Here is a 17832-nt window from a genome sequence, read left to right on the forward strand (position 1 = left end):
TGTTTTGTTCTTACTGTGAAAGGGAACAGTCCACTAAAACAAACACCCTTCTCTAAAACAAACAAAGACCCACACTTCCCATGGCTGAAATGATGTGATCTTTAGGATCAAAGCTGGAGCTTCTCTGAGATGAAAGGAAGCAGGTGTCCAGCCAAGATGTTCTGTGAACTGGCTACAGCTGCACATGATGTAGGCCCCCCATTCTGCCCCAGTGAACAGACTGGAGATGAAATGAAAGTGACAAGGCTACACTGCAGCAATACCTCTTCACCACAGAGTACTCACAAACAAAAACCCCATCCAACTTCACAGAACAACTCAATTTTATTTTTATGACAAATATTTTGAGCAGCTGTGCCCAAGTCCTCTTCACCTTACTGCGTGCAGTGTGTTTAAAGATCTGGAAAGAAACCCTGCTTTGGGAATCCTGAACCTCTTTGTCACCTAGACAAAAAGTAAAAAACATAAACAAATAAAGAGCCATGTGCCAACCAATTTACAGCAGTACAACATAAATGTGCATAGGACAGACACCATAAATTCTTGAACTTAAGGTGATTAACATTGTTCTTTGTGAACAGCATATTAAACACAGAATACTTTTAGAGTGCAAAACTACTGCAAGATATTTACTACATTCAAATTAGCAAACATAATGTGGTATTTGGCAATGCAAAGACACACACAGTATTTATTCTAAGGCAACCTTTAAAAATATTATGATCAAATCACTTTTAGTTTAACAGGCTCCAAAGTTATTAAAAATAGCCTCCCCAAAATTCCATACCAAGGCGTTTTTCCCCCAAAAAAAATGGTAAAAAAAATCACAGCAATAGTGCTGTGAACAAACCAGTATCATCAATGGAAAACTGTTGCAGAAAATGAAGTAGATAGGTGATAACAATCATAGCATTTGTTAGGAATGCTTTATTCTGTAAAGATACTCAAAGGTCTTGAGTGCTAACAAATTAAAAGAAACATCCATTATTCTGATATTCTAATGTCTACAACCAGACCATTTCTTCCTAATCAAAGCTATCTGTATTACCTCAGGTAAGACTGGATTTAGTAATCAAACTATAGATTTACAAATGGTTTTAGCTAGAAAGCATTAAATACAAAATCATACCTTTAAAAAAAAACCAAAAGGGCAATACAACCAGCTAGTGCTCTCTTTAAGTATTCAGGACTACATTCTGAATAATATAATTTCAGTTTGCAATTTAAATTTATTTTCAGGTTTATTTTTAAGTCACCAAACAAGAAACGTCATTCATACTATCATTTTATTTTTCTCCTTTATAATTTGCTTCCTTAAGAGCAAAACAAATCTTATTTTCACACATTAAAACAGCTGAACATCACAGCAAGCAGCTTTAATATCGATTTTAACCTTGCCTTGCATTCATCTTTTTTCTTTATACAATACTTTTTGCTGACTTTAATTATTTTCTGAACATTTTGACTTGACACTCAATGTAGTCCTAAATGTGACTTTTTCTAACTGGCAATAATACACAACTTCATTCAACCAATCACTGTTTCCACATGTATTCAAAGTCTTTCCAACACTTACAACAATATATTTGCTGATACTTTTAAACTTTCATTAAGTTTTATTTAAATAAAATGGAAGCAAATTGAAATTTACAAAGCTTAAAATTTTATTAAAGAAAATTCAGTGTGCTTAAATTTTCAAAACAAGATTAAACAAAAACATTTTGTCATCAAAGGCCTACAGTCAGTTTGCAAAACAGTTCAGGTAACCAAACTCCATGTGGCTTTTAGGCATGCAGAAGTGCAGAATGATGCTTCTGGAAAACCTGCCAAGCATTTAGATAGGCTGGGTACCTGACTGCTGCTGGGACTTTGCTAGGAACTGGGTGTCCACTATCGGTTTTGATTTGTTGGTTTTGGTTTTTTTAATCCTCATGTGGGGTCTTCTGGGGGACTGGTGGTTAGGTTTATTTGATACTTAATGTTCTCAATTAACTCCATATCTTTAGATTATCTTTAGATTTAACTTAATTCCCTTCAAATTGAAGTAATAGTTACTGGGTCCACTCTTTCACCACCTGTCTTTCAAATTTCAGGTGAAGGAACCTAACTCAAACACTGTCAAAAGTTCTCTGCTTGTGCAAATAAGACCAAAAACAAAAATGAAGGCAAAATAATTTCTCTGTAACTGAATCTGAAAACATGTATGATAGTAGATAAATAAATGTCAAGATTAGCTTCACTCTGAAGTCTACAGATACAGCACCATGGTTTTGTTTTGTTTATAGATCTGGCTTCCCTTTTGATTTTGTATTCATTTAGAAAACAGCACTCTCACTAAAAGGTGAGGAAGGCTCATGTATACAGAATTTAAAATTTTAACAGAATACAGCAAGTCTACACATAACACTGGCTGCTGTGATTCCAAATTTAATTACCCATTTATCTTTGAAAAGTTATTCAAGTTCTAAATGACTACACCAGCACTTAGTAATAATATTTTTATGCACTGTACAGAGATATACCTTCAAGTAGAAGAATATAAGAATGTCCTAGAACTACATACCAGAGAAACTGAGACTGAAACAGATTTCTTTTAAGGCAGAAGTTCCATTGTATATCAGATTGAAAGCCACCACAATATTAGCTATAACTAGTTCATTAAGCACTTAAAAATTTGCATTCATAACTATTAATTCTCGTGCTGACTAGAACTCTACTAACATTCCAGGAAGTCCAGCTGGAGATATGGTTATCCTTTGAGGTTAAAGCTATGGCAGAGTAAAGTTAACCTAAACACTATTTTTAATTATTAAATAAAATGTGCTCATTTATGTTAGTAAGTTATACAACTATTTAGAAAGAGGAAATATGAAATATTGACAATGACAAAAGAGATTTTAAAAAGCTATCATTGAAAAAGTTAGAATTCATATTCAGAGGAATTTCAATGCTTAAAAACAGATTCACATATGTTCATCCAGTTGAAGATTAGTGTATTAAAAAAAGTTAAGAAAATACTTTTGTGTTTCAGTTCAACTGCGCTTGATTCAAGCACAGCTTAGAGGTTGGCTGATATAAATTAAACATTGGTCACTGCCTCAGCAGCCAAAAGTACAGAAAAATGTACATGTTCACAGGATAAATAGAAGTCTCTTCTTTTGGAGGAATAACAAAAAAAAGAAAAAAAAAAAAAGAAAAAAAAAGGCAAAAAAAAAAAGCTATCTCACTCCAATACGGGAAGTCATCCACTCCAAGCCTTGGCATAATCTGAAAGATAAGAGATGTTATACTTGGTACAAGTTCTATTCCAGCATCTTGAAGGTATTTTCTACTTGTTTTTATGTGTAAAAACAGCTACTTAAAATAAATTAAATCAACTGGAAATGGGATTGAAAGCTGAAGAGAGTAACCAGTGTTTTAAACTAAGTCTACTTAGGCCTTAGCCACATGAAAATGGTCAAGCATTCTATATTATTGAAGCTTGGCAGTACTTCAAATTTTTTTCTCCTTGTAAACCTAAAAGACACTATCCTTAAATGCTTACTTGCAAGTACATGAAAAGAAAAAAGTTTTTCTTGCTCTACAGAAAGCTAGACCTTTACATACTAATATTAAAAGATAAAGGGCAGGTTATCCAGACTGAATTGTTTCATGAAAAGACCGTATATCAAAATTATATTACAAAATTAAAAGTATGTTTATATTGAATACTAAGACTGCATGGGATCTAATCTGCTTCCTAACCCAATTTGCATCTCTATTTAAAAGTCTTCCATTTCAGAAGATAGATTTTCCCTTGATTTTCCAGGGATCTAGTTACCTAATTTATATCCCTTTGAGCTTTACCTTTGTCCAGTAAATCAGTGTTTAGCTATCCAATAATGATAGCTTCACTCACATCAAGTTGATCCCCTGCCGCAGATTCTGGTCAGATTTTCTCAAGGAAGACTCAGCTCAGCTATCTTAACTCTAGGAATGTTTTTTCTAAGTTCATGTCACTACTGTCATAAAGTATTCTAAATATTCTTCGCTTTTTGTTTTCCAGTACAAAAGAAGCAGCCTAGGATGGCCACTTCTTGTTTCTAAACTAAACCTCATACTTATTAATTATTATTTTCCTTCAAATGTCAAGGAACATTTGACATTTGGTTGAAGATCTTAGTTAGTCCATAAACTGTGTACTCAAAAGTGACTTTAGCAAAACTGTTAGAAGGAAAGTAGAGTTAACTCTTAGACCGAAATACAACCAACCCATAAAAAACCCCCCACTTGCTTCTCACTAACACATTTCACCTTAAGGAAGTTAATGCCACCATTCACTCTACGAGACATCTCCATGACATTAGACAATACTTCATGCTAGAAAGTGAGGTAAATGCTCTCCCTTTCTAAATACACAGTTGGATTCACTGTTTTTGATGTCACAAGACCACAGTATTGTAAAGGTTGTACGACACAGCTAAAAAAACCCCTAAATACCACACATTACAAGACTGCTTTAAAAACCAAGATGAAAAATTAGCACACTTCACACGATACAAGCAAGACATTATCCAACTTGATAGAAGGTATCCAAAAATCCAAATTTTATTTTTTTATATTTACAGACTAAGGATCTAAGGCTAGCCCAGCATTCCATTTTAGTAATTGTTAGTGTAAGGTATGCAAATTTCAAAATTAGCAACATTAACTAGATATAAACAAAATTTAATATTGGTAAAAAAATTGTTTTATGACAGATCTATGTAACTTTTCATCAAGAACTATGTTTCAATGCTAATCAAAGCCAACCAACCAAAAAAACCCTGAACACCTCAACCTCCCAGCTTAGAAGCTTTCTGTAGTTCAGAATATAAAGGAAGAGAACAGTAGCTTATTTCTTCAAATACAGAAAGACACACAAGAGTAAGAGAGTAGCACAGACAGAGTAGACATCTATGTCAACAGCTGCATACTTAGGTGGAGGGGTGGTGTTTGGTTTTTGGTTTGGGGTTTTTAACAACAAATGGAAGACGTTCATATGAATTTGGAGCACAAGGTTCAATTGCGAAAAAGAAAAATTCAAAATATCCCTCTGACAGCAAAGTTCAGAACTTTCAAAAATCCACTTTGGTGTCAGCAGGCTTCTAAATCAGTATCCTCATTGACCAGGAACTGCCCTAGTAAGCAGCAAGCACTTACCCCTCTCCTGTCAGAGCACAGCAGGACTGGATGTGCCACGGGTGATCCTTTATGGAGCTGAGGGTGAGGTACGCGGATATCTCGGCAGCCGTCATGCAGCCTTTCATGTCCTGCTTGTTTGCAAAGATGAGAACCGCAGCCTTCCGTAAATCCTGGGAATGATTCAGAGGACTCAGTTACTACACAGAGCTAAAAGGCTATTGTGCTAATAACTTCATTTGTTCAAAGAACTGTATCCAAGCTAATCAACAATTACACTGGAGCATGGAGTTTTAGCTGTCTTACTACACGAAATATTTGTTACAGTAAGACTAAAAAACTAATTTATCCAGAAGTGTTCACCACCACAGAGAATCAAATTGTTTGGTGTTGACCACATGTTCATACATAACTAATGAAAGTCTTGTCAAAATACATTTTATAATGCTCCAAACCACTCAGCCAGTGGAATTATTTCTGGTTAAGTACTGCAAGTCCTATACAATACAAAAACCACTATTCAAATAGAAAAGTCTGCTAGATACCAGTCCCTTGAAATTCCTTCAACTTCATTAAAAAGTTCTGTATTGATTAAAGCAGTTATAATTTAAGAAGGCTTTCCAAATTACTAAAAGTTTAACCCTAGTGTTCCAAAAAGGGAATTTTAATAATGCTGCATCAGCTTTAATAACTAATTAAAATGGTTTTGCTTCAGCATAGAATTTAGCATTCAAAACAGATAAGAACTAGAATGTATGGCTTTAAAAGAGCAGAAGAGTAAAGACATTTAATACTCGGGAAGCTGACAGTTGCAACTAAAAGTGTTCAATACACTTCAATGCATGTTAAATTTTGAGAGTATTTTTCCACCAATAGAAAAAAAACAGAAAACAACAAAGCTTTATGATCTACAGCTGAAAATTCAACCCTACAGGTAGCCCAGTCTAGGCCTACCAACTGATTTCAAAAGATGGTAGATCACAATTTTTTAAAGAGTTTGAGACTGGAAACCAAAAAACTACATGGGAAAACTTCAGCACGAGAAGTATTTTTTCCACCTTTTTTGGTAGTGAATTTACTCCTTGCTATTAGACCCAAACTACAACTAACATTAAACTGCAAAGCAAAAACTCACTTATGTGAAACACAAGTCTCTGAGAGAAGTTAACTCAAAATGATTACTTGTACTGTACTAAATCTTTTTCTTTCAAAAATGAAGGAGAATATTTGGATTTAAAACAACCTCAATTCAGCTTCAGAGTGATCACAAAAGGTTTTAACATATTTTACCTAAGCAAATGTACAAGTTAATTTAGGATGTTTGAGTGAGTTGACTCAAGGCTGAACAGTCCCTAGGCCAACATTTAATAAAAATACAAATAAACAATTCTGAAGGAAAATGAACTAAAATTAATTTTCCCATAGTATGATATATACTCCTTAATTTTAAGGAACAGGATTAGAACAAACAAAAAAAGGTAGGCAATTTCATTTCTCTAAAATAAAAGCTAAAAAAAAAAAAGTTTCTTGAAATTTCAGCCATTTAACTGAACTAGTCAGTGGTAAAAGACAACAATACCCAGTTACATTAATATGAAGCATAACATATTTTATAAGTTCAAAATTTGCAAAGTAAAGATTGATTTGATTACAATCAAGCAAGTCCTATTAGAAGGGTGCTTCATAATAATTTTTCTCCTTATTTATAACTTACATGGTTTTAAAATGTGATCAACATGAATGCACACTTATTCTAATTTTTTTTTCTGATGGCATTATTTTTGTTAACATAGGAAACATGAAATGTTATTTAACTGTTCTCAACAGAACTATTATCCCAACTCCCCACCATACCTCATGAGCCAGCATTCTATAAAGTTCTTCTTTTGTAATAGAAAGTCGCTCTCTATCAATGCTGTCAACAACCAGAATGATGAACTAGGGAAAAACACCAACATTATAAAATGTAAATAAAAACTACAAATTACAGAAAGCACAATTTCAAGAGACCACTACCATTAGTCTTCCTACAAATGAGACAGACTCTTTCAGAGGACACCAGAAAAGAGAAAGTGACAAAAGAGAGGAAAGAGAGTAGCAAAAAAGGAGAATTAGAAATCACTGCTATAATTCTCTAACACATTCTCCAAATCACTTTGCTTTATAAAATTAAAGTGATTCATTAGCCACTAAAAATGACCACGAAGTATGAAAACCTTAGTCAATTTAATGCTGCTGTGACTTTGAGATGCCTAGCAGATGAGGTGGAACAGTAATAGAATTATTCATATGAGGGAGGCTAGGATTAGCATAGTAAACAGATCTCTTTTCTTCCTCAACTGCTTCCAGCAGACAAAGCTTCTAAGTAAAGGGAAAGTTCTTCTTTCCAAGTACTACAAGGCACTGGATTTCAAACACTTGCTAGACAGAATACGAAAAACATCCCAAAAGTATCAGAAAAATAATATATGCATCTCTACAAATTCCAAAATCAGATACTCAAGGGATAAATGCCAAGAACTTATTGCTCTATACCAGATAATGCTGGTAGAAGTCTCTTTATCTTCACGTGTTTCTTAGATGTAGCCGCACTTCTCCAGATAAGATAAAAAATTTGTCTAAAATACTAGAGATGAAGTTTGAGATGTCATTATCAGGCTTACAGTAGATCTAGGATGGATCACTGATCTCACCTCTCTTCAAGAGCATAGGAAAAGATACAGAAAAGGGAAGAGATAAAAACCCTAATTTTACAAGAGGATGGAATCTTATATAATGAGTAATATCTAGAAGAGGTCTCTGCTTTTAGTAGAAATGGTAAGAAATGAAGTCTAGAATATTTTACATCAGTGGAGATGTCTCAAAAAGAGTCCTCAGTGATTATATGTGCCTTTTTGTATTGATAACCTCTTGGCCTCAAAAAGACTGCCACAAAAAACAAACCCCACAAGTCAACTGTTGCTGAATTCTTCTCCAACCTTTCCAGCAACAGCAGCTCTGCCAGTACCTCACGAGTAGTGCACAGCAAGACTTTCCTTCCTCCTCTGGATAAAAGCTATGAGCAGATGAGCTGTTTAAATACTGCTGCCTAGGCTTAGAGAAAGTTTCATTCCTTTATTCCTTATTCCTTGTTTCCTCATTTCCTCCTAATTATCATTATTTCAAAACCATTTCAGACTGGATGTACAGAAGTCCAGTTGACCACTGCAAATCATCACAAAATTTTCAAGTTACATTTCAAAATTTTCTTTTTAATCTATTTAAAAAAAGCAAGCAAAAATCTGATCTAAAATGCATTTCATTATCATTTGATTGCCTAGGAAAAATCTAACTTCACAGTTTATAGCATAGATCAAGTAACACTACAGTAAAGTATACAGAAAAAATACTTCAAACATTACCAGAAAAATGGCTGCATACCAGAGATACCTCGCACTTTTTGGATTTATTCTCCCTTATTAGAATCTAAAAACAATACAGCTGCAATCTCTACAAAAATCTAGAAATATTCCTAATAAATAAATATAATTTCAAGCAAACTTATTCAATTTGCAGATTTCAAATCATCTTCTCATACCTCTGTGTTTGAATAATAGGTATTCCACGATGACCGTAATGATTCTTGTCCTCCAATATCCCACATTAAGAAATGAGTGTTTTTCACCACTATTTCTTCTACATTGCTTCCTATGGTTGGAGAAGTATGAACCACTTCATTCATTAAGCTAAAGAAAACAATATCACACCATAAAGATCAGTCAGCAAAATCCACAAGGCTTGTTAGAGTTCAGTTATCACAATTTTGTTGTAAAAAAGTAAATATGTGTAACTGACAAAAAATATTTAAAAATCAGGCATATTTTAAAAAAGCTATACATTTGAACTTTAGAAAGCAGTGACCGTAGTCATGCTTAAAGAAAACAGCAAGGAAAAATAAGTACATAAAAGGCATAACAAATGGTGAAGTGCTATAGAGGACTGTCTTTCTAAAGTAATATCATTAACAGACACTTAAAATGCATTTGTTTTAAAGCAGGAGCTGCCATTCTAAAGATGCCAAACACAAAACCACTAAACTGTGCAAAATAAAAATCGGAATATAATTGTATCAAAGCACTCTACTTAGTAACTAGATATTAAATTTCAAAGGACCATTTGGTTACATAGCTGAAGATTTCTCAGTTCCACCTTTAAGCTTGCTCAAAATGCTCACAAATAGAAAGTCTTTTTAGAAAGCATACTATGCTGCTTTACTATCCAAATATAAGGATATTAATTTATCTATACTCTCCTCCTTTTCCACAATTACAATAGTAATTATGCTCCTGACAACACTCTTGAATTTATTATGGATATTCTTGTAATGCTGCCAAGATTTGGGTGCAATGATGCTATTGAAAATGAGTAAGGTAGGATCTGGGAAAGCTGAAATATTATTTTTAGGAATTCTCTATCACAAATTTTAGACACTGGAATTAAGAAACGTTTGGAAACCTTTTCAGATTTTTGAAGCATGGCTGGAATTTCCATTAATTTAAAAATCATGTTCTTTTCTGCAATTACTAGAAACAGGATTATTTTTATGAATACAAATTCAGACAGGCTTTCATGGGAAAAAAATTGCAGTTCACTTTGTGCTTGGATGTACAAATTGTTATCGATTTATAGTTCAGTTTTAAAGCACAGCAGTTCCTTCACTTATCCTTTAAACATTTACTCCGTTGTAACTCATTCCATGAATGTACAAATTGTGATCTAGAACCCCAGAGAGATTACACCGGGTTACAAAGCTGAATTTTCAAAGATTAAACAGTGACAAGTAAAAAAATGCAAACAGAAAAACAATTAGTTCATATACTTACAACTGGTAAAGAATAGTAGTCTTTCCAGCATTATCAAGTCCCACTATGATTACTTTGTGCTCTGCATATTAAAAATAAAAAATTTTAAAAAAGAAAAAAGGAGAAGAAGAAAAAAATAAATTAGTGAAACAGCAATAATTATAATTCTGGTTAACCACTCTCCCTTACTGAAGAATGCAACTGCTTGTTTCCTTTATATCAACACCTTACACAGATTAGTGGTGACTTCAGGACAGAAAAAACACCGAACAAAGCCCCATCTTCTCTTGAGACCCCAGCCTCAGGAAAAGCCAGCACTGGAAATCTAATAAAGGTATGGTTACTAGTGATTACTTAATCTACAACATCTAGTTTTAGAAAGAAAAGGAAAATGAAAAAATATAATCCATAGCAGTGTATCATGCTAAGAACACCAGCAATATCCAAAGACTGCAAAAGGTATTACCCTAACTTTCAAGGATCAGTAACAACCATTTATTAAGGTACCACCATTATTCACACAGTAAAATCTAAGAGGAAACTGTATTTTGAATAGGCCACAGATTCTAATTTTGCAACTTTTGAACTGAGAAGTCACAGAATGATAGAATGGTCAAGGCTGGAAGACACTTCTGGAGGTCATCTGGTTGAACCTCTTTGCTGAACCAGGCCCACAGAGCCAGTGGCATAGGACCATGTTCAGATAGGGTTTTAATATATCCAAGATGGAAACTCCACAGCCTCCCTGGACAGCCTGGGTTATTGCTCAGTGACCCTCACAGTGAAAAAGTGTTTCCTGATGTTCAGAGGGAACTTGTGCCCACTGCCCAGTCCTGTGATCGGGCACCACTAAGACAAGTCTGGCTCTGCCCTCTTTGCACCTCTTTTTCTCATATGTGAGAATCTCCAGTACCTCATCACCCCTGCAGCCCATCACTGGACTCTCTCTTGTACTGAGGAGCCCAGAAGTGGATGCAGTACTCCAGGTGAGGCCTCATCAGTGCTGAGCACAAAGTAGAAATCATCTGCCCCAACATGCTGTAAAGTCCAACATACAAAATAGTGATCTCGCAATTGCTGCTATACTGTTTGTTTCCAAATCAAAACAGAAATCAACCAACCAAACAAAATCAGTAAAAAACTCCTCCAGAATTTATATGCTTCTCTGTAAATAATTCCTCTTGGAATTTCAAATCCAGTATCACAGCCACTTAGAATGGTGGTTCTTTTGCTACATGTGTGAAGCTACAGCATACTAATCCAATTACTGACAAAAATAAGCAAACCACTTGAGAGTGAAAAATTTGCAAATGGATACATAAAAACTCTGTGAACAAGCTCACTTTTAAAGAGATAATATCTACAATTCTAGGGCACTTATTTCAAAGCAAAACATGGTTCACAGTTAAAAGATTTCCTACAAAATACCACACTTGATCTACAGGATCAAACAAGTTAGTACATCAGAAGATCTACTGAAAGTATCAAATTGATGGTTTTTTCCCCCCAAAAGTAGGTGGTTTAAGGAAAAATTGAAGCATTTTGGTTAAAAATCTATTTATATATAGTAACCTAGGTCTTTTTATACTGAATATTACTGGAATAAAGTATTTTCTTCAAAACTTTTGTAAGTTTTGCTGTGCAACAGGATCATAACAGATGGTAAAATGTATTTCCCTGTGCCAGCTCCCCTACTACTGCATCCTGTAAACACATGCTAAGAAAAGAACATTTCTTGACTGTAAATGCAGGAGTACTTTTAGCCCCACTAACAGCAGAATCAGTAATTAATAACCTTTCCCAATACATAAATAGTATGAAATTATCTCTACTTTCAAGGCTAATAAATAATGCCTAGTACCTTGACTGTCCATCTCTTCCTCAAATATAATTAAATGTAGAGAGCTTTCAAGGGTCCAAACACAGAAATGCCCTCTCATTTTTTTCAAACCCAACATGTTGCCAACTATTGCCAGGAAGATGATTCTACTTTTGCAGCATTCTGTTTAAGTTATTTTCAAGAAAGAAAAGAAATTCCGGTCAGGCATTACACTGCTCTCTCGTCTTATCAGAACACCTCATCTTAGGCACGAATGATTGGAGGGTTGGATGATACAACATCACACTAAGTAATGACTTGAAAAACTCCATTGAGATGGCTGCTTTTGAAAGCCACTGAAGTGTGAATGGTCCAACACTAACTGGGAAAAAAAAGGCACACCTTATCTGTGTTACTTCATAGTCAGATGGTGCTTCATACAGTGATTGAATGAGCCCAAACAATAAACAGTCACACAAGTGTCAATTAATAGTGATCTTGGCATGAAAATTTTAAGATGAAATCATGGATATTTCATACAAGTAGCAGATTCCAGAACTATAGTAATGGAAACTCTTCACTTACAAACATATTCAAAAATTGAATTTCTGTCTAGTTTGATGAAAACAAAAAATTTACACATAGATGTCCATTAGAGGAACAACATGCAAGCTTAAAAACTACCAAACTAAGAACAGAATTTTAGCATGACAGCTACTTGTTTACAAGAGTAACTAGGAGAAGACAGATGCCACATTTAGGAGGAAGGACCATTACTGGGTAAATCACAGGCAGTGATTTATTTGTGTTCTGTACTTACAGACTAACCCAAGTTTCTCCCTTTCACTGGCTGGTACTCAAACTCAGTTTAGGTTGTATTTATGAATATCTTCCCAGTCCACCATGTTCTTGGCAAAAGAAGAAGAAAATCCATAACAAAGTTGAGCGAGCAGAAGAGTCTTTATTAATCATGTAGGAAAAGGGAGGGAAGATGGGGAAAGTAGAAGTAGGCATATGCAGGGGAAAAAAAACAAAAGACAGTATTAGACTACTCCTTAAAAGAATCCAAGGACTTGGTTTCATCAACCATTTCTAGCACACTGTTTAAGAAAACTGATATGTAATATGGTTTAAAAAAATCTGTGGCAGTTTAGCATTACAAAAACACAGGACAGTGAAGATTATCTTCTGGCAGATGTTAGAAGAAAGACATAATATGCTCTTTTCTTCCTTACTCATCTATATTTCTCTATGATAAAAGGGCACAAAACTGAAGATTCAATTCTCCCAACATGCCTTTTTCTCTGCTTTGCAAAAGATAAAAATAAAAGTAAAAAAATTCTAAATACTTTAATGATGAGACTTCTAACATATTTGGAAGAAATGACTACTGAATGAGTACCAATAGATTTCAAGCTGTGAAACAAAATGCTCATCTGGTTCCAAAGAGCAACAGCCTTGGAGGCCTCAGAGTTGAAGACAGAATGCAGATAGAAGTATGCTAGAAAGAAGGCAGGAGGAATAGCATAGTTCTGGAGGTCAAAAAGGTTTCAACACAAAGACTCATTTGCACATTAACAGCTAATATAGAGTCTTCTCTTAAGCATAAAAGAACTGCTAAAATACATTTTGTATCCCCAGATTTGATTACAAGGAAGTAGAGAAGCCGTCAATAACTTTTAGTAGTCAGAGGAACCAAAAACCATTTGGATTTTCAGATAATGGCTTCTCCTAACCTGACTAGGAACTGCCAGTAAGGCTAAGTGAAATAAATTTTAGAGTTACAAAAGTTCAATTATCTTGAATTAGAGCTTACCATTACTTTTCTTAAAGCAATTTTTTAGTAACTGTAGCAATTATTCAGAGCAACCTGTAAGATGCTGGATAATTACCATTCCAAAAATAAGTAAACCCCAGATTTGTGAGCTTCTCAAAGAACTCTATATACCACATAAAAAAATAAGGCCTTGATAACAGTCATTTATCTTTATCAGGGTTGCTGACATTCACTTCTATTTTTAACCCACAGTTTAATTAAGAGCTATCTTGGTAATACTGATGAAATGATAAGTCAAGCAAGTTTTACTCAGACATGCATTAACAAAGGCACTAACTTAATGGCTCCACCATCTATCCACACAACCACATGTTGCTTAGAAGAATGTGCACTTGTCTACTGAATCATAGCTTCAGCATTTCTGGAGCTTTGGCAGGTCATTTTTGGAGTCAGATTTTTTTAAAACTTCTGAAAGTAAGTTACCAAAAGTAAATTCAACTGAACTTATGTAATTTAGCAACTAGGCTTTAAATGGCTGCAAAGAATGATATTTTAAATAAAACAATACTTGAGTAATGTTTTTTTCTCAATTTACAAAAAAGGGAAAAATTATCACGAAGCCATTAGAAAGTCACCTAGAAAAATGACAAAAGTTCATTTTAAAGCCAACTCTTTATGAGTATCTCCAGTTCACATGGTTCAATTACTACTTGATTATGAGACAATATGTATTGAGAGCTGAAAGACTTAGACACACCTCATCCTCCATGCTCTACCTGACGGAACAGAGATGGAACTTTCAAATATTTTCTTAGTTTCACCTTTCTTTTTGCCAAGTGCTGCAGGCTATCACACAACTTTCACCAGCCATGAGAACTGATACCATGATCCTCACGCAGCAGACCCTATTTGCATCTTTGGAATACTCCCTCTGTACAGCCAAAATCAGTGTAAGTTACTGTGCTAATCTGCCCAAACTTCCTAGGACAGCCTGTGAATTCTACAAGGAACTATCAAGATTTGATATAACTACAAGAGCAACCAAAATCAACTCAGAAATTAGTATGCTTTATTATTAGTAATGATATTATTTAGAGCATACAGTTGTGTTGTTGGAGAATAATTTCCCATTAGATCAAAAATTTATGTTTGAAGCAAATTTTCTAGAATGAAATTTTAGTTTTAGCCATGAAAAGAAACTCACTTTCTTTTCTGTGATAACACAAAAAGAGGAGGCAAAAAAACCCCAACCCAAAACAAATCAAAAACGAAACAAAAGACAAATCCAGCACTAAACCTCGATCAGGACACGTCCTAAAGTCTCTTATTGGGATAAATGCCAAAGAGTAAATATTTCATGATATTATCTCATCTATTTAACTGTGAGACTAATATTTCATTAACCATTTAAATATATGAATGTATTAGGTTTGCAATGTGAGGTTTTGATAGTGGAGAGGGCTACACAGTGTTTTCTGAGAAACTCCTAGAAACTTCTCCAATGTGTATCCAACCAATGCCAGCCAAGGCCACCAGCAACAGGTGTAATGCCTCTGGGATAACATATTTTAGATGAGAAAAAGTTGTTGCACAGGAGAAATTAAGGACTGAGAAAAAAGTAGTGAGAATACATGAGAAAAACAACTCTGCTGACTCCAAGGTTGGTGCAGAAGGAGGGGGAGGCAGTGCTGCAGGTGTCAGGGATCCACCTGCAGCCCATGGTGAGGCAGCTGTGCCCTGCAGCCAGAGGTCCATGGGGGAGCAGAGGTCCACCTGCAGCCCACAGAAGATGCCACAGTAGAGCAGGTAGATCCCAAAGGCAGCTGTGACCCCACTGGAGCCTCATCTTGGAGCAGGATCCCGGCAACAACCTGTGGAGCTGTGGAGAGAAGGCCACTCTGGAACAGGTTTGCTGGCAGGTTTGTGAGCTGGTGGGGGATCCAGACTGGAATGGCCTGTCCCTGAAGGACTGTCTCCCTGAAGGACTTGTGAAAAGAACTTGTGTTGGAACAGTTAGTGAAGAATTGCAGACCTTGGGAAGAACACACTTGGAGAAGCCCGTGGAGGACTGTCTCCTATGGGAGAGATGCCACACTGGAACAGTGATGCAGTCCCCTCCTTAAGGAATAAAGAGTGGCAGAGACAATCTGTGATGAACTGACCACAGCCCCTGTTCCCTCCTTCAGGGAGGTGGCAGAGAACCAAAAATAAAGCTAATCCAGGGAAAAAAAGAGGGAGGAGTGGGGAGCAGGTGTTCAGAAGATCTGGTTTTATTTCTCATTAACCTGTTCTGGTTTGGTGATGAATTCTATTAATTTCACAAATTGACTCTGTTTTGCCCATGATGGGAACTGGTGAGTGATATCTCCCTTTCCTTATCTCAATCCAGAAGCCTTTTGCTGTATTTTCTCTCCCCCTGTCCAGCTGAGGAGGGGAGTCATAGAGTTGCTTTGGTGGGCATCTGGCATCCAGCCAGGGTCACTCACAATGAAGAATAACTTTTCTTCCAGGAAATAATATACAATAACCAAGACAATGTGTTTTCCTGAAGATAAATACTGACATCATAATCTACTATAGAGGCAAATACTAAATGCCACCAGTTATCTGCTGATCACCTCCCTGCTTATAGATCTCTTTGGAGTCTTTGGAATACTTCATGGAAGAAAAGGAGCTGCAGATTGCACTACTTGATGAAAACAAAAAAAGGTACTTAATATTTTTCTGGAGGATAGGGGAAACATTGGATCTTGCCAAATAGGTTTGACAGTTTGGGGAAACAAGAAATTAGCAACAAATTCAGAAGACTTCAGGAATTATGTGGTAGGATGGTGTATACATGAGAAAAATCAATGATCTGGGATTGGATCCCAATCCCATCCCATGAAAGACAGTTTGATACATAGATGTTAATGTGCACACACACTGAGGCTTTGGTATGTACAGAATTAGACTGAGTTATGTGCAATCACAGGCAGAAAACTATTAAAGTACACCAGGTGTATCTGTCTCCAAAAACGTGCAACAGAGCATTGCACAAAAAAGGCTTATCTGCATTTTCAATAACTTTAAAGTGGAAATGAGTTTCACATCTGGAAACCTGATGAAAGAACAATTAATGAATTTATTGTTTATATTGTTTTTCCTTGAGGCCTTGAGCTTGGAGCAGGCAAAATGATGTAACTGTTACCTATTTAATTTTCTAATCAAAGCTGGCTAGGTAAACCAAAATCATTAAAACAAATAAATTAACAGATAAACCATAATTTTCTACTTTTATGATAAACATCTGAGGTAAAGGTGGTGGCAGACCTAAATTCTGAGCTCTGGATTAGAACATGAGCTGTGATTGCAGGGCTGGATGAACTGGGCAGGAGAGCATGGAAAGCGATACTATCCCCTTATGACCTTTTTATTTTTGGCTGGAGAACTGATTTTCTTGGGTCACTAACTGTATTTAACCAACATCTTTGCCAAAACACAAACAGAGCTTTACCTCGAAGGCCCCTACATGTTTGGCGTCCTTCTTTTCCTTTTAATTAAAGACTAAAACAACACGATTTTAATAACAGATCCCGACTTAAACAGGAGGCTCGGCGAAGCCCAGCGGGACCGTCACGGTCCAGCACAGCCCCAGCAGCCCGGGCCGCCGCGGACGCGGGGCGCGCACCGCCCGAAGGGCTCCTGGGTGTTTAACGCGGCCGGGGAGGAGGGGAGAGGAGGGACCACCTCGGCAACTCAAACAAAGCGACCCGGAGCATGAGGCGCCGCGGGACCAGCGCTCACGGCGCTGCACAAAGCAAAGCCCAACTTTTGAACGGGCGAGCCTTCAGGGGAAGCCCGGCGAGCGGAGCCGGCCCCGAGCCCCCACGGCTGCCCGCGGCCCCCGCAGCCCCGCGGGCTCCACTCGCCGCCCGCCCCGCCGCCGCTTCGGGCCCGCGCGCCCACCTTGGCTACCGAAGAGGCTCCACAGCTTGGCGAAGATTAGGCCCATGCCTAGGCTCGGCTTCCCGCCGAGCGCCCGGGGCACCCCGAGCTCACCCAGGCGGCAGCAGCGGCGCCGACTCTCCCGTCTCCCTCGCGGAGGCTCCGCAGCGGCCCCGGCAGCGCCGAGCGGGCGGGCGGGCACGGGGGGGGGGCGGGCACGCGGCGGGGCCCCGCCCCGCCAACGGCCGCACGGCCCCGCCCCCCCGGCGCGGCCCGCGCGCGTCACTGCGGCGTCATGGCGGCGGCGG

General features: G+C 37.0%; 1 protein-coding gene across 3 annotated transcripts; it reads right to left on the reverse strand.

The window, feature by feature from the left end:
* Positions 1–305: 305 nt before the first annotated feature.
* On the reverse strand, positions 306–17773 carry ARL5B (ARF like GTPase 5B). Of its 3 annotated transcripts, none has more exons than XM_077174382.1 (8): positions 17546–17773; positions 12641–12728; positions 10023–10083; positions 8738–8885; positions 7015–7098; positions 5182–5333; positions 3228–3267; positions 306–444 (listed from the first exon to the last, which is right to left on the reverse strand). In XM_077174382.1, exons 4-8 carry the CDS (start codon positions 8879–8881, stop codon positions 370–372), a joined length of 495 nt encoding a protein of 164 aa, XP_077030497.1. In that variant the 5' UTR covers positions 8882–8885; positions 10023–10083; positions 12641–12728; positions 17546–17773; the 3' UTR covers positions 306–369. The 3 variants fall into 3 exon arrangements, with proteins under 3 accessions (XP_077030497.1, XP_077030489.1, XP_054498391.2); XM_077174374.1 differs by having other exon boundaries at positions 12641–12779; XM_054642416.2 differs by lacking the exon at positions 12641–12728 and having other exon boundaries at positions 17546–17768.
* Between the last annotated feature and the right edge of the window lie 59 nt (positions 17774–17832).

This window comes from Agelaius phoeniceus, chromosome 1, assembly GCF_051311805.1.
Source record: "Agelaius phoeniceus isolate bAgePho1 chromosome 1, bAgePho1.hap1, whole genome shotgun sequence".
Classification (NCBI taxonomy): Eukaryota; Metazoa; Chordata; class Aves; order Passeriformes; family Icteridae; genus Agelaius; species Agelaius phoeniceus.